General features: G+C 40.2%; 1 protein-coding gene across 24 annotated transcripts in view; it reads right to left on the bottom strand.

The window, feature by feature from the left end:
* Window positions 1–26,372, bottom strand: part of MCF2L2 (MCF.2 cell line derived transforming sequence-like 2) — a 128,934-nt gene that overhangs the window by 11,650 nt on the left and 90,912 nt on the right. For 15 of the 24 annotated variants that reach the window (XM_015871536.3, XM_085513194.1, XM_015871537.3 and 12 more), the window contains 12 exons: window positions 23,805–23,871; window positions 22,695–22,810; window positions 21,806–21,875; window positions 17,250–17,342; window positions 16,673–16,765; window positions 14,676–14,801; window positions 11,567–11,788; window positions 11,196–11,288; window positions 10,685–10,763; window positions 8,261–8,333; window positions 5,131–5,240; window positions 1,409–1,504 (listed from right to left, as the gene is read on the bottom strand). In XM_015871536.3, coding sequence (XP_015727022.2) covers window positions 1,409–1,504; window positions 5,131–5,240; window positions 8,261–8,333; window positions 10,685–10,763; window positions 11,196–11,288; window positions 11,567–11,788; window positions 14,676–14,801; window positions 16,673–16,765; window positions 17,250–17,342; window positions 21,806–21,875; window positions 22,695–22,810; window positions 23,805–23,871 — 1,238 coding nt within the window. The remainder of the gene's footprint in view (window positions 1–1,408; window positions 1,505–5,130; window positions 5,241–8,260; window positions 8,334–10,684; window positions 10,764–11,195; window positions 11,289–11,566; window positions 11,789–14,675; window positions 14,802–16,672; window positions 16,766–17,249; window positions 17,343–21,805; window positions 21,876–22,694; window positions 22,811–23,804; window positions 23,872–26,372) is intronic. The other 9 variants (XM_085513208.1, XM_085513209.1, XM_032446474.2 and 6 more) reach the window with 1 other exon arrangement.

The raw sequence follows: 26,372 nt of genomic DNA, 5'->3' as shown, positions 1-26,372 counted from the left end.
AAGGTGTAAATGGATGAACTGCTAGCCTCAGAGTGCACAAGATGTTACGGGATGGATGGAAGCCATTAAGAAGCTCTTAGGAGGCTGCACGTACACCTTTACAAGCACAGCAGTACGCCTACAGAAATGACCACAGTCTATGAATTAACCAGGCTATCTTCTGCCTCTAGACCAGGCCCAGACTATTGACTGAACAGCACAACAGAGTGAAACCAGCAAACATTGGACACTGTGCAGTGAAACTAGGATTCTCAAGTAACCAGATCCAACACGTTTTTGAGCCAAAAGTGCCCACAGCTTAGGGGTATATAATCTTCAAAGTACACCTCGCTCTGGAACATGGAATGACTGAACAAAACACAAGACATCTCATATGACAAAACAACTTCAGATAAAAAGAAGAGAGAGACCTAAACCAAAACTGCAGCATGATTCTGCATTCAACAGATCTGAATCTTGTCATTGATTTCCCCATGGCACAGGTCCTGAAAACCACCCACTTATTTGTTTTCAGAAAGTTATTTCATCCACTTTATAACACTGTACCATAATACTTCTGTATTATTATTCCTTTATATTTTTGTTCTTTCATCTCACTTTGTCCTCCTTTGCTGCTCACCTTCTCCACCACTGCATACTAGACCCTTGCCTCATAGAAGAAATATCATTTATCAGAACAAGAGAAAAGCAATATCATAACTATCGAAGGAGTAATTACTTGACATTTTCAAATAGTGAATGTGAATATAGTCATTCTGTTTCATTTCTATTCACGTTTCTTTATGTCATCCAAAATCTCTTCTCAGTACAGCCATCACAGGAAGATGCAATGCTCTACTCATGGATAATAAGTGTTTTCTAAATTTTATGCACAAAGACTCACAACATACCATTTTACAGCATCATACAATGTAATTATATGAATGAATATAATGAAAAGGCAATAAACTCCAGACCTTCTGAATCCCAATTCCCCAGTCTAACCACTAGGTCACAGCTAAGCAACATTTGATAAATGAAAGAGATCCAACCAGTGAACTTTTTAACACATGAAAGCTTAGCACACTGCAACACAGAGATTATATTCTTCCCTTCAAGCCAGTAGACTGCTGAAACAAGTCAGGTTGGTAGCCACTGAGAAAAATGGTAAACAAACATTATTTGCACTACTCACTATGAAAAGATCCAACCACTCAACTCAAAGGTTGCCTTGCCCCCATTGCCATGGGAGCCTTTTCTGGTATCAGGCTATTTGAGAAGAAGAACCATGTGTGTGTATCAGACAGGTGCATTTTCGTGGGATGTGGCAGCATTTTAGGAAATAGTGATGGATGACACTATGGGATGGAGAAAGCATTGTGCAGGAGACTGATGGCCAGAGACCAAATGCTGCATGTGGTGATTTTACCTTTGGGTGGAGCTCTGCGGTTGGAAAGACCTTGCAATGTGAATCGCTTTCTAGCAAGAGCTGTGCGCTCAGGGTTAAGGCTGGTGGGAGCATCAACTAGGAGAGAGAGGGAGAGGGAAGAGAAATAAGGAAGGAAGGGTCAGCCATTCAGCTTATGGGAAAGGAAAGGTTAGCACTGGATGACAACGAAAAATAGAGAATTGGTTTTGATTCAGTTCAAGCCTGAGCAAGAGCTAATCAATTAGAAAGGTGACATGAGGTTAGTGATTCAATCAGCTGAGCTAACAGAGCCGCTGGGCTGAGTTTGGCTCACTGAATTTCAATGGAGAAAAACAAACAAGCAAAGACAAACAAACAAACAAAAACAACACAAGAAATACAGGTGAAGGGATGTAGCTCTCATCAAAGGAAAATACAGATTAGCAGCAAGCTCATTGAAAAGGATCTAGTGCTTTTTCCTATGAAAACACATCCCTGTGGTTGGAACAGCAAGGCTGTAGGGAGAAATAAGAGAAGGAGCCTTGCAGTGCAGGATACACACAGACAGCAAGTGTTGTGAGCAGTAACATTTCTACCCACTACCAGCTCAGCAGTCTGCCGTGATCAGCCCTGTGACTGCTGTGCTCTCAGCCTTACCTGCTGAAATCTTTCTAGCAGCCTCCAAAGCTGGCACCTAGTAATGTGCCCCACCTGGGACTTGCTGGGATGTAAGGATGGCCGTGCCATCAAAACATACATGCCAGGCTCTTATGTAGGTAAGCCCACCATGCCACCTGATGATCGCATTTATAAAGATAAGTCATACAGGGATCAAAGTCCTAAGACTCTGGATTTCAAACATATACAGTTAATCACACTGCAGGAAAGAGGTGGACCAGGATCCAATCCCCTGACCCATGCACTCATGCCAAATTATTCACGTCTTTTTCTTTGTGTGGACAGGTAACACAAAGAAAAACTATGGCAAATGATCAGGAAAAAAAAAACATGTGCTAGCTGCCTGGTTCCCTGCCTTGGGATTTAACCACTAACTTTCTTCTCACTTTTATTTCATACATTGTCAAGTTAAAATCACTAGAGGCACAAACAAAACCAGAAATACAAAGGAAACATGGAAAGACAGTGAATCCAGACTGATGGAAAAGCAACAGAGACACAAGCTGAGCTTCCAAAGGAAAGTACATCCCATCACTTCCTGATTTGCAGCCAAGACAATCCAGGATCCAAGGTGCCTGCATGCATAGGTGGGTGTGAAATGAACAGGTTTTAACAGCACTGAGTGTTACATCAGCATGTTCAGCTCCTTCCATCCTGGGGCCTGATGCCAGTCTTGGGCCAGGCAGGTAAGGAAACACTACCAAGGACAATGTCAGCTGTGGGGCTGCACATTGGTGCACTGGGATGTATGTGGCTTTCCAGACCACCTGTTCTGGCCTTCACACCTTGCTGTGATTGCTCCCACTGCTAGGTAATGCCTGCAAAGACACCGTGGGCCTGAGACAAGGCCTGTCCTGCAGGCTGAATTTTGGATCACACTGGATTAGCTTATAAAGAAACCAGAAACTTGTATAGGAAGTATATTTCTTTCCCATTTGTGAAGAGCAAGCAAATCCATAGCACTCAGTAACAACAGAATAACAAGGAAAGTAAAGCAGTGCATGTGTGCAGGGGGAGGGTTTGTATGCTAGTTCTACTAGTTCTTCAGCCCTGGAACTGTACCATTCACAGAGGGATCTCTTAGTATTTCACAAGTCCCCATAGCTGCACAGTGTGTGCCATTCACTACAGACTGGTCTCTAGTGACAAACTGTCTGCACTGGAGTTCCTTCAAAGCTTTTTCTTCATACTGCAGGTATAACAAATAATACTAAATCCCATTTCCAGACATAATAAGGACTAAATCTAAATTTAGATGTGCAACAGGTTGATCATGAGCCAGCAATTCACACTTGTGGCAACGAGGCACAAGAGCATCCAGGGCTACGTGAGGAAAAGCCTTATCAGAAGGTACAAGGAGATGATGCTTCTCCCCACTCAGCACTGGTGAGACCTGTAGGTCCTGTGCTGGGCTCCCAGAACTAGAGAGACATCAGTGTACATGAGTGAATCCAGCAGGGAGCAATGGGTATTAGTAAGGGATTGCAGATGCTGAATTATGAAGAGATGGAACTGTCCAGACTGTACAGAAAAGGCTGAGAGGGTTTTCATCAATATATACAAATTCCTGATGGGAGTGAGTAAAGATGGAACCAAATGTTTCTTGGTAGAACCCAGTGACAGAATGAGAGACAATCAGCATTGACTGAAAAGACAGAAAATTCCAATTAAAAACATGAAGGGGGAAAAAAAAACCCAAACATTTTTCACTGGGAAGAGTAAAGACTGAGCCTGTGTGCAGTGAGAATCTGTGGAGACTCCATCCTTGAGCACATACAGCACCTGATTGAATACAGCCCAGAGCAACTTGCTCCAGCTGCCATCAGGCTGGCGGTACTAGCTGTACTCCACTGGTCCTTGTAGCACTTGGTTTCCATATAACTTCAAGTGAGCGAACTTACCAATCAGGTCCATACAAAAAAACCCGATATATGTGGACAACACATAATTACATGCACTTATCCATAGCAGTGATAAAGCAAATATACCTGGCCAATGGTTCTCCCCCACCACCACACAAACACACACACTGTGCTACAGAAAGAAAACAGCATTTAGAAATAACCTGCTTTCATGCTAACTGCAAAGGTGTTGGGAGAAATACAGTCAGTAGGTGGCACAAAAGAGACAATGTTAGCAGAGCTCCAGAATCCACACTTCACTTACACTGCAAACGAACACAACCCCAGAGTCGCAGCACGATTCCTACGCACCTTCAAAAATAGGACCCAACTGTGCACCCTTAAAGTGACTGAATTCAGCCCTGCAGAGTCCCAGCTAGAGGCTTAATGTCTCACAAGGACACAAATTAAAACCGCAGATAAAAGTGGGACATCAGAAGCTTTGCACAGTGTGTTTTGCAGAGCAGGATGCGCACACACACACCCTGAATCCCACAGAGAGAAGTGAGTCACTGCTTTGCCCTGAGGGAGCAGACACATAGCAGAGCATGAGGTGGCTCTCAGCTGAGCTAGCAGTGAGTAGCAGAGGAATTACAGTGAGAGCTTATGAATTTAAAATAAAAGACTGCTTTCCAAGTTTTGTTTTGTTTTCATTTAAAAATATTTCACATTTAAAAGATACCTATTTTTACAGAAACATGCTTTTAAGTAATAAATTCCATGACTTTCTGTGGCCACACGTGCTTTTATTTACTATAAACTATCAGGGAGCCTGTATATAGAGGAGGTAAAAAACAACTGGGACACAAAGCAAGGACATTTGTTAGCAAAATTCATAGGCAACCTTAACATTAAATATGGCTAGAAAGTAAGTTATCCAGGATATAGAGGGCTGAAAATGCATACTATACCTCCACAATTCTATTCTTAAGAAGCAGAATTTATATAAAGATCAATGTAATGCATCAAAACTTGAGCCTGACAATTCCTAAACTGTTAATGCTCCTTGGTATTCAAGAAGTTTCACAGTGCAGTGTCATTTTTTTTTTTATGTTAAACTTAGAAAACAAACATTCTAACAATTCTGATAAACTCTAGAAATGATTTTGCAAAAACAGAACTATTACCCTTTGGAACCAAAAAGCTCTGTCTCAGAACTCCTACCTCTCTTTTGTCTGGCACTGGGACTGGAATTCCTGTTTTTGTTGTTAGATGCTTCCACATTTGATGTCTCGGATTTGTTTTCATACATGCTCGATGACTTTCTGCTATACCTTTGGACAAAAGAAATACAAAAATAGTTATATTCCTGTTTAAGAGCTACTGGAGCACTGAGACATGAGTCAGATACCTGCAGTAAGCATTCTTTGTTACCAGAAGCCTAAAGTTAAGGAGAAAAAGGCAGGTTTTAAAACCAGGTGTCCTATAATAGTCTGCATCTGTGCACACGTGTATGGTGGAAGAAGCCATCCTAGCCCCTGCATCCTTCCTCTTTTTGGAAGTGTAACAGATTTGGAAGAAAGAGTTGAGAAACTAGATTTCAGAAGAGGACTGGATCTCAGTTCTCCATTCTTTAAAGCTTGAGTGTACTTGATTCCAGGAAAGAAATGAATGCTGGATGGACACATAGAAGTCATAGCAGATGTAGATGAGCATATGGATCCCGCTGCTTCCAGGACCCCATAGCCTCTGCTCCTTCTGCTATTTCAAAACACAAATTCAATTGGAACATATATTTATGCAACTGAATCACAGACCAGAGGATCCATGTTGTCAAATCTGCACAGGTACAGACATTGCCATTTGTAATGGGGATGACCCCACTGCCCCAGGTTCGTATAGAATTCAAGCTGCAAAGTTTTTGTGTGGTTCTTGCCCTCCTCATTCTGCCTGGCAGCTTAGTTTGGGTGTCTGACTATTATCTTTGGCAGTCTGATTTTTCTACCCATCTCATAATATCTACACACTTGAAATATTCTTCCAAAATGCTCATTATTAATGTGTATCAGCAATCATATTGCTGTTTACAATTAACATACAAGCTTTCATTCTTAACATACGTGTCTTCCTGTAAGGGAAAGCCCAAGTTATCATTAAAATCTTAAAAACACTTGGACTGCTAGGTATTTCTGAATACTTTTAATTACAAGGCAGCATGGGGCTTCTTTGTATTTGACTCCCTAACCTGTTTCTGATGGAACCTTAACAGAGGTCTCTGCTACGTCTGTTAAATCTAAATGTGATTTTACAGCCGGATGTTAGGTACAAAATTGGGCTCAAAATAAATACGGGAACAAATCCAAAGCACATTCACATTTCCTTATTGTTTTTTCTCTGCCCCTTTCCATCTGGGCTGAGATAACTGTGAAACATGCAGCTGACAGAGTTAAAGATTTACAGCTGTGAGAAAGACTCCAAGAAAACACACCAGCTCCTCTGAAACAGCATCTGCAGTAGAATTCCAAGTATCTGTGTATACCTTTGTGCACAGGATGTTTTTGTGTGGATTTATGACTGAATCGATCATTCCCAAAAAGGCAGATGATCAGTTAGAAAAATAGTCTCTTTAAACTGCATTTGTTTCAGTAGATTAAGAAACAATACTAAGGGATCATTTCATTATCAGTGAAATGCAGCAAAAACCCTTTCGGAGAGATATCAGCAGCAACAGATACCACAAGACATCTCATTTTAGGATTAAACAATGAAACTTTCGGGAGGAATCTACAGAGAGAGAATTTACATAGATTGAACAGGATTTAGGGACATTCATCAACCACCTGTATTAAATGCATCAGCTGTGTTTATTTTGCAGAGATCTCAGCTCCAATCCTTAGCTCATGGAATTGCAGCCCTAAGTGCTGTGACGGCATGCAAACAAATAAAGGGAACTGTGAATGGATATGGCTTGGGGAGGCAGAGGTTTTCTGCAAACAGATTTCCTCAGAGTCACAGTACAGGTTTGGCAATTCCCAATAAGCAATATTCATTTTACAGAAGGGCAACCCAGAAGAGGGCATTGCAACAGTTAGAAATATCTCTGCAATTAACTTCCAGCTGCTGGCAGAGCACTGATTATGCTGGCTGCTCTTTGGCTAATAATGTCTCTTCCTGGTTTAATAACAGCATCTTTCACAACCGGGGCTGCTTAGTCATGTCAGTCATAAACAGACTGTGCACATGTCACAAAGTCTAACTTCCTGCTCTCACTTCTTGCAGCCACCCAGCATCCCAAACCTGGCTGCAGGCAGGGCTCCACGGTCTGAGGAGTTCTGGATCCATTATTTCTCATTTGTCACTGCAGAGGTATCTCATGCTGCAATTCCTCTGTCCTTGCTCCTCTCTGAGACATATTACAGAAGATCAAGGTGGCCCTGGTTTACAAGAGCCTCTAAGAGTTTGCACTTTGTTCCATTTATGAAAGCCCAGTGTCTTGTCCTGTCATGAAGACATAAAATATTTTCTTGCCCCGTATGATAACCCAGCATTTGGAGTGGAGGCACCAAAGCTCTCTTCTCTGTGGTAGTCAGTAGAGCATGTACAAGCACTATGTTTTCCTTTTGACTTAATCCTTTCTAGGATAAATATATATTCTTTCTTCCTGGTGCTGATCAATTTGCCTACAATTTCTACTTTGAAAATTCTCACTTTAAAAGCTTTGCGAGAAGAACTGATTTGAAATATTTGTGAGTGCAGTTCATTTGTTATTTGAGCAATGCTCTCCTTCTATCTCCAATGTGGTTTCGCTGAAAGATTCTCACCTTAAACCTCTACAGGTTAGGCTTTAAACCTGAAATATAACCAACCCAAGAGAAAATACTATGCAGGATTAGTAGCACTACATGTATTTAATTTTTCATGCATTAAGTTGCATAGCTCTCAAAGGCTGGCTCTGTTTACCTGGGATATCTTGGTTTTTTTAGTCCTGCAAAAGCAATAATGAAGAAACTTTTACAGTGGTATGTCATGCCAACTCATTTAGCAAATTTGCCAGCAACTGGGGCATTATAAAGATGTGCTGGTGGCTCCATTTAACATCCTGGAAATGTTCCAGGGAGCACATGGTTCTTTGGAAGATTCAAATGGTGATCTTTTAAATGAATTCTGCATTGTGATTTTGAGTTTCCCCATGAGGAAAACTTTTATCTGCATTTAATGGCTCTAAATAATATGGAGGCAGTTTAGTAAGTTCATACTCCATAAGCTAGACATAGAACAGTAAGAATTTATGTACTGAAAAGGCAAAAACCAAGACAAAGACATGGCCCTGATATGCCATAACAGCTGTTGTTACCTGGTTATATTGGAGGAATTCATTGGTGCATGGTACACACTCTCAGTGATTCTTTGGTGTAGTTGACTTGCTTCTGTTATAGAAAAAAAGTAAAAATAAATTGATCCAAATTGTATAAGCTGCTTCCTTGCTTGTGTAAAATACGAGAAAGAAAAAAAGGAGAGGAAGAGAGGAGGGAAGAGGAGGGGAGGGGAGGGGAGACAGATGCTGACAAGCTGTTTTTCACGGCCAGGAAAGTCAGACAGTAAGAAGTGAGTGAATGGAACGAACTGCCCTTAAACTCTCAGGTTGCTGAGATCCTGGGGCTACTTCACTCTGGAAGAAGAAAAAGCTTCTGTCAATGAGATTAAAATGGAGAAAGAGGAAAGGGCAGCACTGAAAGATTAATCTTCACAAAGTCTTTTGTGGGTGGGAATGCTGGGAAAAGGAGCACTCGGGGCAGAGAGTCGGAAGTAGCTGCACTCCTGGTTTTGGCAACTGATTCACAGCCTTGCAGCCTCCTGAGCTGCATCCTTAATTCCTCTGCCTGCAGAAGAGACAATTATATTCAGCGGTGTCTATGCAATAAGGTGTTGCCCAAAGCCTTGCTAACACTGTATGTCACTGTGGAACTCTGTGGAGGACACACGTACTAAATGTTTGGACACTAATTACCCATATGCTAAACTGTTTATCACATTCCTTTGTCCAACTCCTTTGCCCTTTGCTCACTTAAACATCTCATCTGGTTCCTTCTAGCATTCCAACCCTCTGTGCAACTCTTAACAGTCATTAAAAACAGCTCAGACAAACGTTTCCTTCTTCATTCTTCTTACAGTGCACAGTTGGAAAAATATCCAGTCTTGGATTAAGCAAGGAATTACAGACTCTTCTTTCATAAGTCATTGGAAATAGAAGCAATCATTTAATAGCACTGGAAAAGGCATTTTCTTCCTGCTCTCGGTATTAGAGTAAGGGCTTTCATCATGTGATCATTTCAGAAAAGGCAATGGGAAGAGTTATAACAGTATATCTGTGATCTTAAGACAAAACATAGAATATGTAGAATATGTAGAATATAAAAATATTTTCTCTATGAAGTATTTTTCTGTTCTGTAGAAGTTAAGTCAGCTTTTATACTTCAGAAGTAAATAACAGAAATAACAGTAGACATCAAGAGATCAAGTCCTGAAATAAGGCTGATAAGAATCTTGATTTCTTTCCTCAGCAGTTCTGCTGAACTGACTGCAGTGAGATTCAGAATGAAGAAGAGAAAGGATGATTACGAGAATAGAAACAAAAGGTCTGAGTACAAAGCGTTTATTTATGTGTACATATACTTTTATGGCTTCCATTACCTTGTTGAAGCTCACATGCATAGTTGTGTCACTCCACTTAAGGAGACTGAAAGAACTTGTCTTTGTGAAACAGACAATTAAGATAAAGGTGACCTCTAAAGTCAAAGCACAGGTTTCCACCTAGGACAAAATCTGCTTAGGAATCCTAAGGATGTGGGAGGAGAGGCTTTGCTGGCATTGCTTTAAAGACTGTGTGTGACAGAAGCAGAAAATGACAGGTCAAAGCAAGAAACAATGCTAGGGCACAAGAAAGGTCTGTAATGAACACATCCATGCTTTTTTGCCCTAAGAGAACATGCAAAATGACTTTTTGGACAAAGTACATTACTGCTCATAAAAAGAACAGTATCTCAGGTAGTTTTCATCACTATGTTCTCTTACTATCTGGAATAACCAAACTGAATTTTGGCTGTCTTAGTCTCAATAGAAAGTCTGTCACTATTTTAGGTACTTACAAGGCTTCAGCCATTCATGTGTTGGGCATGTCACCAAACAGCTTCGCAGTGACATCTTAGTAAGAGAGGGAACTGTCATTAATCATATTTTAGAGGAAGGTCACTATGATGAGAAGATGGAAGAGGTGACTGACAGTCACATCTACAAATGTCAAAACATAAGGAACGTGACCAGATTTAAAACTGCCTACCCGCTGAAACAAACAAAAAGAAACAAACAGAAAACAACAATCAGTCCCAAACCACAAAGTAAAATAAAGCATGAGACACAGAAAAGCAGCTGCCGTGTGCACTCATCTGTGTGGAAGGATCTTTTGTGTCAGTCTTGTAAGAAGGCACAGAATAAAGACTGAGCCCCCATCTCCTCATGTGCTGATAGAAATGAATGTCTCTAGCATTATGCTTGAGAGGGAGAACAGAGAAAAATCACGTTCCTCAGACTAATTGTGAATGGAATAATCATTCACGCACAAGGGTTTAAATTCCTGCAATCCAACTTCTCCTTGCATTGAAGCTCAATTCTTGCTGATTTCACTGCTTGTAATGAGTTACATTATAACTCATCCCATTTCCATATTGTCATACACAGCTACAGAAAGAAGGCAACATCATCAGATCACACTGTGTCTTACCTCTACATGCTTCCAGTTGCCCTGTTAGAACTTTGCGTATCTCAGAAATCCAAGTGTTTTTCAGCTCAACAGAAGATGCCTGATGACACAAGAAGAAAAGGCAAAGCAGATCAAAGCATGCTACCAACCCCTTGGATATCCTAACATATGTTTGCTCTCAGTTTCATGTAAGGATGAAACTCCATGGTTAGGATTTCAGATCAAAGGAAAGAGTGCTCTTCAAGATGGAACAGTTACCCCGAATCTAAGGCCTAGTCCTTGCCTTTCTGTCCAATCTTCCAATTAATTTTTCATTACTTTGCTTTCTTTTCTACCCAAAGTCATATGATATATTGGTATACCCATAATATACAATGATAGATGGATAATTTTAGTGCCCACACAACACTTAAGATTTCAGTCATTATTTCATGACTGTACAGGACAGTGAAATCCACAAAACCGAAAACTTTGTTAAAAATAATTCAATTCAAAGGACGTGTAGTCCTCAGAAATAAAGGATTGTTATTACCTGAATGATATAGACTTCTTCTCTGCCATTATACCAGATCTCAAACTTCTTGTTATCTCCTTTTACATTTTCTGTGATGCCCACTGTGCTCATCTGTTTCAAAAGAGAAAATTAGAAGCTGGACTTAGGAGAATGTAAATAGTTTGTAAATTCAAGATGCATTTTTAAAAGGCTGTATTGAGTTGCAAAACTAAGGTTCACATCTGGAGTTGTAGGACATATGACTGGGTCTGTCTCCAAATCAAAACTAAAGTGAGAGCTTCCATTTACTCAGTGTTGCAAGATAACTCCAGGTCTCCATGTGGAGACCTCCTGTATTGTTAGAACAAAAGATTTATTTCTTCCCCCTTTCCCATTACCACATTTTTTACCTTTAATGAATTTTTAAAGCTGTATGAAGCTGTCTTCTCATGACCATCTGTGTTTTCCTCTCGCTTCTTGCAAAAAAGCAGCATCTTTGTGTAGAGGAAGAGGTGTCTCTGCATCGGTTTGAATCTTGCCAAGTCCTTCACCTTGTTGTGACCCTTCTTGTGGTCAGTCCACACGTTGAAGGAACCTTGCATCAACAGCTTACCAAGCTCACCTACATCCCCCTGGCAGGCAAGGAAAAGAGAAAACATACATTATGTCCAAACTAGGTTAATGGTAGGCACAGATCTATGCAGAGACATGTGCCCAGGCATCCCTTCTGTTGGAGGGCAGATGTTACATCTGCAAGGCCACCTACTCATATCTTGCTAAACCTGTGTGGATTGTTTAACACATTGCTTTCCATGTCCATAGTTCCCACTTTGCCTCCCAGTTCATTGTGTCAGTACCATATTTAGATCATATACATTAGTTGTCCCCTTTGATGACCACAAAAGTAGCAAGCTCTTCTGACAAGAACTGGGTTTCAACACTCCTGACTCTAAAAGATTTTCTGTTCAGTTTCTTCTCTGCTATGATCTTCTTACGTATTCATCCCTGAGCAGGATCTTGAAAGACACTTGGATGTCTGAAGGCACAGTCTGGTGCCTAGAGGTATGGAGGTGTGTAACTCTCTCCCATTGCAAAACAGCATTTTGTCAGTACCTTCCCAGCTCACTATCTGTAAACTACAGTGCTGTACAGCCTTGGGCGAATGGAGAGCAAATGCACCAGAGAGCCATAAAAGTATTTGAGGGAGAATGAAACTAAGCAGGAAACAGGCCTTTCTGAGTTAAAGACCTTGCCTGAGGACCACTGATGGGCAAATACTTCAATGGATATAAATGACATTTGGCTCAGATTCCACCAACAAAACATTTACAGCTCAGTTCAGTACTATAGAGTGTAGTAATATGTAGATATGGCATATATCCAGAACCAATTGGCTGACACTGTGAGCTGCACTCACAGAGTATTACTGTGCTAAAGAGTGTAGTAATATGTGGATGTAGAGGACGTGGCAACATCCACATAGTAATGTGCTTCAGTGAATAATGATGAGCATAATTATGCTAGTGTCAAGTTTAACTGGCAGTACTTTGCATAATAATTTTAGGGAATAATCTCAGTTCATTATCAAAAGACATATTTTCAACATTGGTGTGTTCTATTGACTATGAGGGCAGATGATGGCTCTGAGTGAGAATGAACAGATTTGCACAGATTGCAGATAGGTCTCCCTCTCACTCACCACCTTAGATCTTAGGTAGAGTAGTGAGGGATCTCTAGATCTGCAGAATAAGGGTATGTTTAGGTACTGTTTTGCTCCGTAGAGGGATGTTACTATGACTCTCATCCATTAGATGAATTGAGACAGCAGTTCGCAGCAGTTCTACAGAAAATGTTGAATATCAGCCCCAAACCCCTGGCCTGTGTCTTCACTGTGGTCAGAAATACAGAAACACGCTATTTCTGATAACTTGTGCTGGTGGACTGTGATATTTTGTCCTAAAGGAAGTTTGTTTAAGGTGAATGAATTTATCCTTATCTCAGATACAATTATTTGCTGTTAGAACAGTACATTGGATCTCATGTTTATGGAAGATGAGATATGTATGAATGGCTAATGTACTGCATAGCCAATGGACAAACTATCCAGGCCACAATGTATATAAAAGAAAGATTGTAGGAAACGCCTCAGTAAGTTCTACTATCCAAATCCTTTACTCTGCTTTTTTTGTGGCTTGGCTACAAACAAACAAAATTAAAACATTAAAAACAAGCAAACAAACAAACATCAACATTAAACACGAATTCAACTCCTCAAGCCTGTACATACACAGCTCCATGAAACAGACTTGCCTATGCAATTAGGAGCATTCATCAGCTGCCACAAAACCTGCCTTTCCACTGGCACAGTATCTGCCTCTGAAGGTGTTTTTGGCAAGTATTTCTACCATGAGAAAAAGTCCACAAAAAGGGGTGCGGCTTTGTGAGCAATGGGAGGTTCTTATTTGGCCATCAAGGTTGAGCACCAGGGACAGATGGAATGAGAAGAAGGAATTGTGTGTCTATGATACATAGCTGAGCATGCATTTACATTCATTTGTAAAGTAATGCTGGCACAACAGGCATAGTTTCCTCAGCTATCAGTTGGAGATGCACTTGAAAAAAAAGAGATAAATATAGAAATCAAAACTTCTGAAGCTGTTCTATCCCGCAAAATAAAGTTAACCCTTTCAACTCAGGCATAATACAGACCCTGCCACTTTTTCTGTAAGTAAAATTCTGCACAGAATACTGTTTTTCTGGTGCTCAGATTATTACTCTGATCTCAGAATTCTTTGAACCTTACATTTTTTTCCTTTAATTTTTCACCCTGTAGCTATTTCAGAATGGGCATTCACATCACCCTAAGGCCTCATTTCACCAGACATGCTTTTGCTTTACACATTAGTCACTTCCACTTCTCACTCAATGGTTCATGTTCTGTACCAGATCTTGTAAGTCTGATCACTTCAGTGGAGCTTCAGTAGATATACATGTATACACACACACACACACACACATATATATGTATATATCTATGTATGTATGTATTCATGTATTCATGACCTTATTTGTACTGTAGCTGTTATTTCACACTTCAGATAATAAGTCTGCCAATCACTGGGGTGGATTCTATTACCCATTTTAAAGGGAATCCAAATATTCTTCCCTAAGAGCAAAAGATCTGGAAATACTTGAGTTGCATAGGGGTCACAGAAGTTTCAGCAAATTTCTTAAGTTACGTCACACATTTTTGCTGCCTCTCACTTACAAATGTGTTTTGTCTGTGATTACTCACAAGGATTGCATTTCTCCCATTTCCTTCCCACCCTCATCTCCCACCCCCACATGACAGGTATGTTGGCATGTCTTCTTGATAACCACAACATACCAATCAAAAGCACCCTTCAGAATATGATACAGGCTCATGCAAAGTGTACCAGCCATGGGCACAGCATGATCCGTGATGATAAAGAACACTGCATGAGTCAAGACAACAGTAAGAGCAACAGCAAATAATACCTCGTATCCCGTGATTGCTATCTGGTGCATGGAGTCATTTACGGATTTGATGATATCAAGCACTGTGGCCAAGGCCTCTTCCAGTTCAGCAGTACCCTCTGAATTCTTGCTACATTTCAGCATTTCCTGATGAAACAATGATGAGAAAACTACTTGAAAATTTCTTATATTGGAACATAACACGGCCCTCTCTGAAATTTGTGCTGCTTAAACAAAGCAGAAGAAATATAGGATAAAATAAAAACAGGACATTCACCAGGAGTGCCACTGAAGGTGAACCCTTTGAATTTCTTCACATGTTCAAGTTTTGTGGGTTTATTTGAGATAGGACCATTTCTACACAATTACCATCATCTTTCATATATGACAAAACTACTTCCTTTTATTTATTTTTTATTCCATATCTGCTAGAAAAGAAACTCAATCTTAGTATAATGATTTCTGCTATTACAGAATTCACTATTTTCTTGGGGTATTGGTTCCAATTTGCATGTCCACTACTGAAATTATTAATTTATAGTCCAAACTTGTAAAGACTGAGGTTCCAGTCAAGAGGTCTTTGTAAGCTCTTATCTGATAGATAAAGAAATTCTGCATGAAAAAAAGTGCACAAAGACCACTTCTGCCTACAGAGGAGGCCAGAATCTCTCTCAGATGCACAGATATGTGCTGTTGTGTTTTGGAGGTTTTTTTACTTTATTTTGTAGAAAGTATTTCTTGGCAATGAATATCCACTTGAGATCAGAACCAGACTAAAAGCAGCTAGGGGAAAAATGTTTAATCGATACAAATTCACATACGGTTCATAGAGTTGTGAGTAGACATGAATCTCAAAGCAGTTGGAAGATCCCAAACGGCAGGAATCTGGCCTCAAATACTGAGGTAACCAGGCCTTAGAGGATAACAGCAGGATGCATTCTTATGTTACTTGTTGCACAGTTTCTAGGACCAGTATGGATCCCTGCTCTCTGCATAGCAGGACTACTGCTTTTTAACATTAGCGACGCTGTTTTGCAGCCTTCTGGTTTCGTAACTGTGACCCACAGTTTAAAACTAGTCTGATCATAGAGCATCAGGGCACACTGCTAAGGCACTTCTTTGTGACCAATTCTTCAGACTCCTATTTTCCTACACTCATAAAAAGCTCCTACCTCCAGGGATTCAGTGCACCATCCTCACAGACCTCATAATCCCTGACAAAATAAATGTCCTTGCCAGTGTGTTGCTAAGTACAAAACTGGTCTGACCAGCCTCAACCCCAATGGCTGCCAATGGCTGCAACCTGTTTTGCTTGAGAATTTTGCTCCTTGATCTTGTTACATTTACAGACATTTTTCAAATTAAAAATACAATCTGGTTTACTCTTGCTTTTCTGAACATCTTGACATTTTCTTCTTTCCTCCTGAAAACTATGCCACTATCATCAAAAAGTTTCAGCATCTATTTCCTGTTGCTCAGTTCACACCAGAACTTCAAGCACAGACCACTCTTATTTCCAACCAAATCAAAAGGGAGGCTCCTATACTCAATCTGCAGAAAAATTACAATTTATTCTTAGCTGGGGCTTCAAATGTAGGAGTGGCTCCTTCTGAAAGGTTTGAGTCACAGCTACAGTAAGTAGGTTCAGAGAACTAAAAGAGTTCTGTTGAATGAAGATGGATGTCAGGGACAGGATAGTGAATATGAATTCATGTTTTTAAATTGCAAAGCCACATGGAGCAAATAAAACCAATTTTAATTTCTGATTAAAGATAAAGCAATAAAATATTTGCTACATAAAATACTCTATTTTTTTCCCCCAGCAGTCCTTATCCTGAAATAGAAGTAATTTTTTTTTGCTCTGTTGCTATTTTACAGCCTAGCATTACAAAGTATTTGTTGATGAAGAAGTGAGAGATGATTTCCAGTCAGTCCTCCAAAAAATAGTACTGATAAGCAATTCCATACATAAAACAAGCTATGCATAGGAATACTTTGCACCATCATAGAAAAGTCACCTTTAATAGCAGCTGGTACTTGGTAATTCTCTGGACCGGCTTTAGAAGATACGCATCTAGTGAGAGCTTATGATCCAGTTTACGCTGACATTCCTGCAAGAGACGACAAAGAGAAAAAATATTGTTTCTTGAAACACAGGCAAGGCACCAAGATTATTATCATCCGTAATCTATGTCTGCAAATTGTGAGAGAAATTTGCTCTATCTGCTTAGGATTTTCCAGGTTACTTACGCCTCAATGAAAATATATAGAAACAGAGCTAATCAAAGGTTCAACTTAGTGTTGGAATCTGGCAGGCCCTGCTCGTGAGAATGTAATCATCTGGGGTTCTCAAAGAAGTCAGAAATTGTTCGGCTTGCTTGTAGCCTGAAGAACTAGGCTTCTGTCCAGGTTCTATTCTATCCACTAATTTTTCTAATCTCCTATAGAGAGCACATTGACACATACTGAGCACCTGCCATCAGTATATGAAGCATGCAAGAAAAGTCTGCATTTTTCTGTAAATTTTCTAAAGCAGAGAAAGAAGGAAAACAAGTTTTGACGGCCTCCCGCTGCTACTCTGCAGTGTAATTCCACCTGAAAAAAGATGCTGTCTCCACACTGCCTCCAGAGAGCTTCAGACCTTGGCTTGTTCTGACAGTATTTTTCATATATTTGGAGGTCCTCTTTCTGCAAGAAAAGGAGAGCTTAAGGTATTAAATAATCCATGGAGTATTTGCCATGAGTCAGACTTTTTCTTGCCTTCCATCCTAACACATAGAATGAATTAGTTCATGGTCATAAGTCTGTATGTAAAAATATACTGAAGCTACCAAACCTGCACTTTAATGTTGTGAAGTTACATAAACAATAAAACGATGTTTTCTCACTTTTTGCACAAATCAAGAAGACAATAGAATGTAAGACACATAAGCTAATTGCAAAGCTGTTCTCTTTCAGAGAGGGGAATAGATTGTTTGAAAATAATAAATAAATAAACAAGATTTTTATTAATGCTACTGGCACAGAACAATAAGTGGTAATTTTGATGCCATAGGCCAGACAGGAAGAACTACTTAAACTCTGTCCTATCCAGATTAGAAGCAGTTGATCCACTTGTCCTGTCCTTTGCCAACTCTCCAGGTGCTCCCTCTTAGGTCCGTAACAAAATCTCATTGACTGCAGTGAAAACAAAGGCAAACTCAGTGAAAACCCAAAGAGATTTCAAGGTCTCTAGGCTATACGGGTGGATGCAGGCAGATAGATGTTCCTCTGCCAGTTTATTAGCTCACTAACCACAAGCCCAGCTGCTCAGAAACCCTACAGCCATGGCACTGCAGAGCAGTACCATACAGATTACTGAGCAACACTGCCGATGTGTGAGCAGTTTGGAGCTTTTCTCTCTGCACCTATCCAGGTGTACATGACTTTGGTGAATCAAAGGCAGTGCCAAAAACAAAGGAAAGGTATTTCTGTTTCACTCCTCTGTGCTTTCAGCACTGAACAGTGTCTGCCTACTCTTGGTTTGGGGCAAACATTTTCTTTTGGATAGACCTACTAGAAGAAACTAGTATCGTTGCTGTCTTCCCCTACAGTCTCGGGTTGGTGTCACCTTGATGAATCAGACGAAAGCAGAACTGTGCAACACCTCACTGTTTCAAGGATTATGCAATAAGAAAAGCTCCACTGCTCTCTGTCAAGACTAATGGTGCTGTTTCGAAAGAAGCATAGATTTTTATTCACCTAAATAGGATTGTCTGCACATGTTGCCTCAGAAGGAAATTAGCAGGGGGTAAAATTCAGAAAAGTCAAATAATCGGGAAGTCTACTCAGGCATTACAGAACAGAAACAGTGATACTCAGAAGGGGGGGACAAAAGATGAGTATATATTTAACATAAAGAAATGATAAAATGATAAACAATTCACAAGTAACTTGCCAGAGTGGAACTGTCCTATGTCAACATGATATACCACTGCATGTATCAGCGACAACAGCTCAGACAGATACAGCTTTAATTTTTATAATAGTGTAAGGAATAGAATGCTCCTGATAACATTATCAGTCTCAGGCTTTAAAATTGCAAGATATAATTAATTATTGAATGATTCAACTCCCAGTGTTAAACATATAAGATATTTAAGTTTCAATATTCAGAGCTTCCAGCTTCCTGTTGGCACTTCCACACCATGCTCATCTTTTCTGTTATGACTTTCCTTCCCACAGTGATTTGCATGCTGACAGCTTTGCAGGCTTTCACTCACAGTGTGTATCTGTGGCACACATGTACAGTTTCAATTCTGGATTTCAATTCATTTCTGGATGCTGGTTTTATGTTTTCCTTGAGATCAGAATATAGCTCTGCAAATCCAACTCCATGATTTCTGGTCAGCTTCCTAAATGACCGAATGTTAGTTCCTGACAAATTAGTTTGTTTTTCTAATGTTTCAATGTGAATAAAGTAGCTGGTAATCCACAGCAGATCACTTCTGCCAGGCATCTCACTTGGCATTTGTTTTATAAGCACCATGACTGACACATCTTTCATTTCTTCTTTAGAATTCTTGCTTTGTTTTGGTAAGCTTTCCTTCTTCCCAGTCCCATATTTGGAAGATCAACCTAAAGTGTTCCTCTTGTTGCTGATATGGTGCTAGAAGATATAGCACTATAACAGCCTGAATAGGCATTTCTGCACACATCTGACCTTTCAGCATCTGCTACATCCTCACCTCAAAGAGCTCTAAACAAGGTCAGGTGTCTTGGTGATAGTGAAGCCACCATGTGCGCAAAGTTGATCTAGTTTACTTGCAGCTTGATTCACTTGATGAAACAAGGACAGGCAAAGTGCAAAGGGGAAACGGGTGTAGTTTCTGTCCCATCTTGCACCTGATTTTGCTGCTGTATTCCAGAAGAGAAGCCTGAAAGGAGAAGTATGCAGAACTCCATGCTCTGCTCCTCCCATCACCTGAGAATAAGGGTTCATTTCCATGGTGATGGCTGTCCAGGTGGCACTGGTGGGGGTGGGAGGGTGTGGGGGGACATGGCAGGGGAATGACAGGCAGGGGACGGAGGGACTCAGCCAGGCACCAGGACATCTCACTGCAGCTCTTGGAATACTTTAAGCAGCTCAGAAAGCTGAAGTGTGATCAGACAGGGTAATATTCTTCAGAAACTGTGAATCTACAAATCAGTCTATTTCAAGTAATAGGCCCACCACAGTGTTGTGGCAGGAAGGTTACACCAGTACAAAGATGGGGAAATACAGAAATGAATCTACAACAAACCAGACATCTCCTTGAAGAGCATCTGTTTCAGTTTCTCCCATGCCGCAGCAAACACAGTCATAACTCACAGGGCAAGCCAGAAGCCTCTGCTCAGTGGGAAGGTGTGAAAAGCTGCCAAATCATGGGGAGCACAAACACACAACCGGGCTTTTGTTTGTGCCTCCTAAGGCAGTCCAACAGAAACAACAACTTTCTGGTGTTTATGTGGCTTCGTCTAAAAACAGTACATGAGGGAAAGTCCTCGAATCAAAGGTGCTACTGTGTGAGCAGAGACATTTGCAGGGAGAGGCTTTTGCTTTCTTAGCGCGAAATTTGAAACAGTGAAAAAGCCAATACATGACTTAATCAATACATGCTTTAATTTCTTACTAGATACATTTGGTGTTGTTTGACCAGTCCATGGAAACTGATAAGCAAAGGTGACAAAAGAACTGATTTTCTTTCACTTGACACATGAGCCAAAGCCTTATCGCAGCTTATTTTATATTGGTGGAACAATGAGAATTGGCTCAGCAGCTATTTTGACAGAGAGACACATAAGCTGCAAAACTGGAACATGGAATTTGATCTTCCTGCAGAATAAAGTCCAGGGATATTTACAGCATACAGACGATTCAGTGCTTCCTGGATTTCAATGGCCTGCATTCTTCAGTGACCGTTTATCCTATTTTGCATAACGATTTCACCACAATATTTTCCTGCTTAGCACCTGAATCTTAGGTTAACAACATATTCCTTAGCAATGTCATTTACCCAAGCGCTAAATACTGGCAGCTAAACAGAGAAGAGTTCAGCTGGTTATAATCACATATGTACTGGTATGATGCCCTTCAGCATGGCTTGTTTGTAAACTTTGTTTGTAAAGCCTGTTCTTTGGAAAAAAATTGCAGTTCTCATTGAAATCTTAAAGTTGTGGCAGTGCTCAACACCTCTGAGAACTGGGGCATGTAGGTTTTATCTGAATACATCTGTATTTCACACAGTTCCTTGCCAATAAAAATTAAACAGGAAAGCAGCAGCAACTCACCACCTCAGGTTTCTCTGCTTAGTGGGACCTCCGAATGAGTGCTAGGCAAACAAGCACCTTTTGTTGGGTCACAAAAAACAGAGCTAACAGCCACACTGATGGGAGCAAGGCTGGGAGCTCTCAGAGGATGGAGCTGCAGAACTTAGGTACTGATATTCACTGAAAGCAGAGATGTGTATGTTTGACCAGAGCCACCACTCAAATAATAAACTAAGGCTTTGGGTTTCCTCATACACTGATCTCACACTAATTTAAATAAACATCTAACCCCCACCCTTCATCCGAGTGGGGAGAATCTCTCTTGGTTTTTAAATAATGTGAACAAGTAAAAGAATTGGCCTTGGAGTTACGGAGCTGGTAGAGTTTCACCACACAAGGAAGGTGGTAGACTCTAACCAATGAGTTCCAGGGAAGTAAGTCTCCCAGACAGCGTAAAGAAAAGAGACAGAGGACAGAGACAGTACATGCTATCTGCGCTCAGAGCAGCAAGCTGTTATACCATTTTCTGCTTATTTACAGAAGTGTGGTGCCAGATGTACATCAGGTTCTGAGCACCATATCTTAATCTGATATGAAAGTTGACATTTTGATCTTTTATTTTTTTAAATTTTTTATTTTTATTTTTAATATCAGAGCTTAAAATACATTTGTAAAGCACTGCTAACTGATCTCTTCCTGCCAGTAAGCAGGCTCAGATTTCAAAATACACACTGGGAATATCTGCTTGTATGAGTTTCCCTCATTCACATAAGCAGTCAGAGTGAAAGAGTAAAAGTTAATCTGTACGTATCGTAGGATAAGAACATGGATATTCACACAAATGTAGAAAAGGATTTGCTTACCCTTTTCAAAAAGCATCGGGCGAGGAGCTCAGGATTTTCAATGCAATTTTCCAACTCCTTAAGGAAAATCCTGTGAAAAAGAAAGGAAAACAAATAATGGAACATTCTGTTTATGTAAATTGGAAGGTTACTCTGGCATAATTAAACTTGTAAAAGTTTTAACTGTTCGTTTCATCTTCCAAGCAATCCTTTTTTAAAAGAATTCTTAAATTCTCACTTTGGCTACAGACAGTTTTACTAAATCAAGGCTGAGAAAAGTGGGAAATTAACAGGAGACACCCTGAGTTTTGTGTTTTGGAAGGGGATCAAAAAGAGCCTGATCTTGTCCATAATCAGAATTCTGCAGTTATGGGCACTAGATCAGGTGTACAGTTTGTTGATGTGCATCCACAGAGTGGATGAGGCTTCTGGAAAGATTTATCATCATGAAAATAAACAAATTCCTTAAGAAAAGTACTATCAAAAGTATCATGTCTTCTGTTGATGTGATAATAGAAATATACAATAAATAGATAAGAAAAATTCCTTGCACTTTTTTTTTTTTTTTTTTTTTTTTTCCCAGAGACAGAACGTCAGGATTTAGTCCTGTGACATTTATCAGACTACCAAGGGAAGTCAAAAAATATTTGCCACTAGAGATATTCATAATTAATAATGCCAAGGGAAATCACTAGTGAATGCACAAAAGGGTATAATCTTTCACAAATAGATGAAACTGTTGATCTCAGGGGTATTCTCCACACATGGGTTTTGTAGGACACACACAGAGGCAAAGTGAGGACGACTTTTCCTGCCTGTGTACATATGAGTGTAACAAAGCACCCTGTAAAAAGGCAGTAGAAGCGTCAGCAGCAGCAAGGGCTCAGGACAGCCAGCAATTCGCACGTGCCTGTTGTGGAAGTCATAGATTTCTGGGAGGTTCCCAAATAGAATATCCTTCTTGTTCTGGAGCATTGATGGAATCAGATGTAATAAACTTGGATTGTCCATTTCTGAAGCATATCCCTGCAGAGGCGAGTGAAAAATAAAACCAGGTTATTTTTACCAGAGAAAAAATAGTGTATCTGAGTCACTAAAAAGCCCCAGAGCATGTATCCTTTTTTTTTAAATGGCTTCTCCCTGTGCCAGTTTCTTTGTTGCTTAGTGACTTTCTGGTGCTTCTCATTTTCTCTAGAGCTATTAAGCCTGATAGCCATGCAAGCACATTCTTAACCACAAGTGGACAGATTATGGGGTCAACAAAAAAGATTAAATTATGTTCCTACAAGTCAAATGGGATGGAAACTGCTAAGTTAGATAGAAACTTGTCTCTCTGCTACACTGCTTCATGGCAAAAAGGTTAGTTTGGATTTATTTGTTCAACTGTGGTATTTCACATGATTGTTTGGTTGTTTCTCATACAAGCTCAAATATATTTATTGCATACATGCTTTTGAGAGAAGAACATTCCAAGTGTAAATTTTAAAGTCTGAGCAATGCATCACTTATAAGAGCTGTCAGCTCCCACAGGTCAAATTGGATGAAGAAGCAACAACATGGTTGCAAAAAGATACTAGTCAGTCTTTCAAATCCCACACAAATACACAGAAGACTAAGCCAGTGTTGAGACACTACATGGCCTACCTTTATCTCAATCTTGTCCCAAACATACATTCAGAGAAACTTAATTTCTGACCCCATGGAAAACAAGGATGCTGTTTCTGAAGCTTACTGGTGAAGATGTGAAAAGGCCCATCACTAACTATTTCTCCAACCATAACTTTGAAAAAGATGCAGCTTTCATCATTCCAGGGGCTGGAGTAAGAGAAGGTGCCTCTGACTCTGACGCAAGATGTTCAAAACGTCCATTATTTTCTCTGAGGCTGAGCAATCTTGTTGACAGAGATCCTGTGTTCTCTGAGCACAAAGTGGGTGGTGAGAGTGCTCAGCCCGTGAAGGATGTGCAACACCAGTGATGACTTAGGAGTTAAGCATCCGAAGAATTTACAGATTTACTTACCTCTATTATGCTTTGGAGTTCTTCTACATAAACGCGTTCAGTTTCTATCAGCTCATTGATTATGTGGCTAAAAGAGAAGAAATACGGAGTGCTGTAATATTGTATCTTGTTGATAAGCTTAGGCAGCCCAAATATCTTTTAGTCTGCTGCTTTTTCAGTTCATTTTAAACATCACCTTGGTTGTTATTGCCATTTTTATATCTGTACACCTGAATTAAGATTAAGAATGCTCCACAAAGCAAATAGGGCTTCCTCTCCAAACAATCAATAATAAGAGACAATAAAATAGGATTATGTTTCCCAAGAGTGTGTTACATTTCCCAAGGCTGTGTTCTGAGGATGTTTTGCTTTCTTTTATAAAATCAAATTGTGATTGGCTCCCTTTCTTCAATACACTGCAAAACCAGGCAACTGTTGTCAGAAATCTGACACACAACAATTAGAGTAAAAATGTTTCTATAATCAGGATTTCATAGTGATTTTGCCATAACGCTTTAAGTAAAGACAAAACTATCAAGTGCCGAGCAGAGGGTAGAGAAATGGGTCAGGGCTGTACCCTGCCCACACTGGAAAGAATTGCTCTCAGTTATTTAACCTTCACATTGATCTTAAATTGAGATGTTTATGAACAGTAAATTCACATTTAGCAATAGAGGCAAAAAGATACCTCTTAGTGAGTACGCAATATTATTGCACTCTGTGACACCAGTGCAAAGGGATGTCTGTTGGTCTCTAACTCATATAAAAGCTCCGTAAAAATTTCCCTGAATTTGCATATGCTTTGGGGCTTTAAAATGTGTTTGGGGCATGCTCGAAGTACCACACTACTCCTCACAAGATAGATTTGTCGTTCTAATGCATCTTTCTGAGAAGTGCACAGTTAATGGCCCAAAGGCCATGTGCTCATAAAATGATTTTACAAACATTAGCACTTGCTTTTATAACTGACGAAAACAAAGAAAACCATTCTGATTAAATGTGCCTTTCCATTTAACAGCCAATACAGTTGACTTTGCAGTCCAGATACAAAAAGGGCATGCAGGTTGCTGCTGTGCCAGCATCACTTACAGGTCTGTGAAGAAATCCTAAGGACAATTCATAACATGTTTCTAGAGCCAACAACTTTCATTTCACAGAGCGAAAGGACAGCTGTCAAACAGAACTAACATGGGGTTTATTTAGCATTCCAAATGTGCATTTTCAGAGAGCCACTGCTTTGTCTTTTTGTTTTATTTTGTTTTGTTTTGTTTTTTTAAGGAACAGAGCAAATGTAACAAACCATCAGAGAAACTTTGTGTTTCTAAGCTTTAAACTAATCTTCAGTTTATTCTTAGTGTGGAAAGATGTTTATTTACCTGCAAACAAAGCAGATTTCTGTATGCTATTTTTCCTGTTACTGAACTGATTGCACAAGGACTGACTCTGAACCCAGCCCAGCACTTAGCTGACAATTATACCTGAAAAATAAATTATTGGCCCACAGGCTTCATGGTGACTGTATCATAAAACAGTCGCATGCTTCCTCTCAGCAGTACAACTCAGTTACCCAGCAAACAAAACAAAGGCCTTTAGACTCCTTCATTACCCATCTTTATATGAATATTTTCTGATTCCTATTTCAACAATATGGATTAATCTAGCAGCCAAAACAACTGGTAGTGACACTCCCTGACCTGCATCAAGGCACGGGAGGTGATTTGTGAAATGTTCAGTCTCTCTTCCATGCCAACACGGGACAGCAAGGGTAACTCAGCAAGCACCTGCTATAGGGGTATCATGTGTAAGGAAAATATGATGCAGCAGCTGACAGGACTATTGTCACACAGTTCCTTCAGCTCCCTTTATTCTTTGTATGGTCTCATTAAATACGATCAGGTTAGAATTAATTCCTAACCAGCTGCATTGTAAATCCTCTATTACATTGTTCAATATTTGAACAAAGCAAATGTAAACACGCACTGTTTCTAGACATGCAGGAACAAGCTGCCCATAGAGGTTGTGTCTCCTTCCATAGAGATATTCAAGACTTTTCTGGACGCCGACCTGTGCAACCTATCACAGGGGACGTGCTTTAGCAGGGGGGTTGGAAGGGATTTCAAGAGATCATCGAGTCCAACCCCCCTTGGAGGGTTTGTTACAGACCTTTGAAGGTAGAAGCAGATGCAGCATGATATACCCCATCTGCTTTTGCATTTGCCATCCTCATCAGAAAGAAACAGAAAAACAGGAGATGGAGCCAGAACGGAACATTTGGAATTGTGTTCTTTGTTCTAAGGGACTCTTTACGGTGTAGTCAGTAAGTGTGAGAATTTGCACGCGACACACAGGTTTGCTGCAGCTGGCTGTCTCAAAGGGAATGTCAGGAAGCAGCTAGCAGCCTCAGGACTCAGCTTTGCCATTACAGGTAAGACTCAAACACTCCCCTCAGTGACCCAAAGTGGAGAAAAACCAGGTGCAACTGGGGTGTGGGGGGCAAGGGGTTGGACCTTCCACATCCCACTGTTCCTTCATTTCAAAGACAGTCACAAACATGAGCTGCATCAGCCCAAAGCCAACTAAACTCTGAGC

The sequence above is a fragment of the Coturnix japonica genome, chromosome 12 (assembly GCF_054131305.1).
Source record: "Coturnix japonica strain WE chromosome 12, WE-NBRP24, whole genome shotgun sequence".
NCBI classification, from domain to species: Eukaryota; Metazoa; Chordata; class Aves; order Galliformes; family Phasianidae; genus Coturnix; species Coturnix japonica.
Note: the sequence above shows the minus strand (reverse complement) of the source record. Positions and strands in the feature narration are given on the sequence as shown.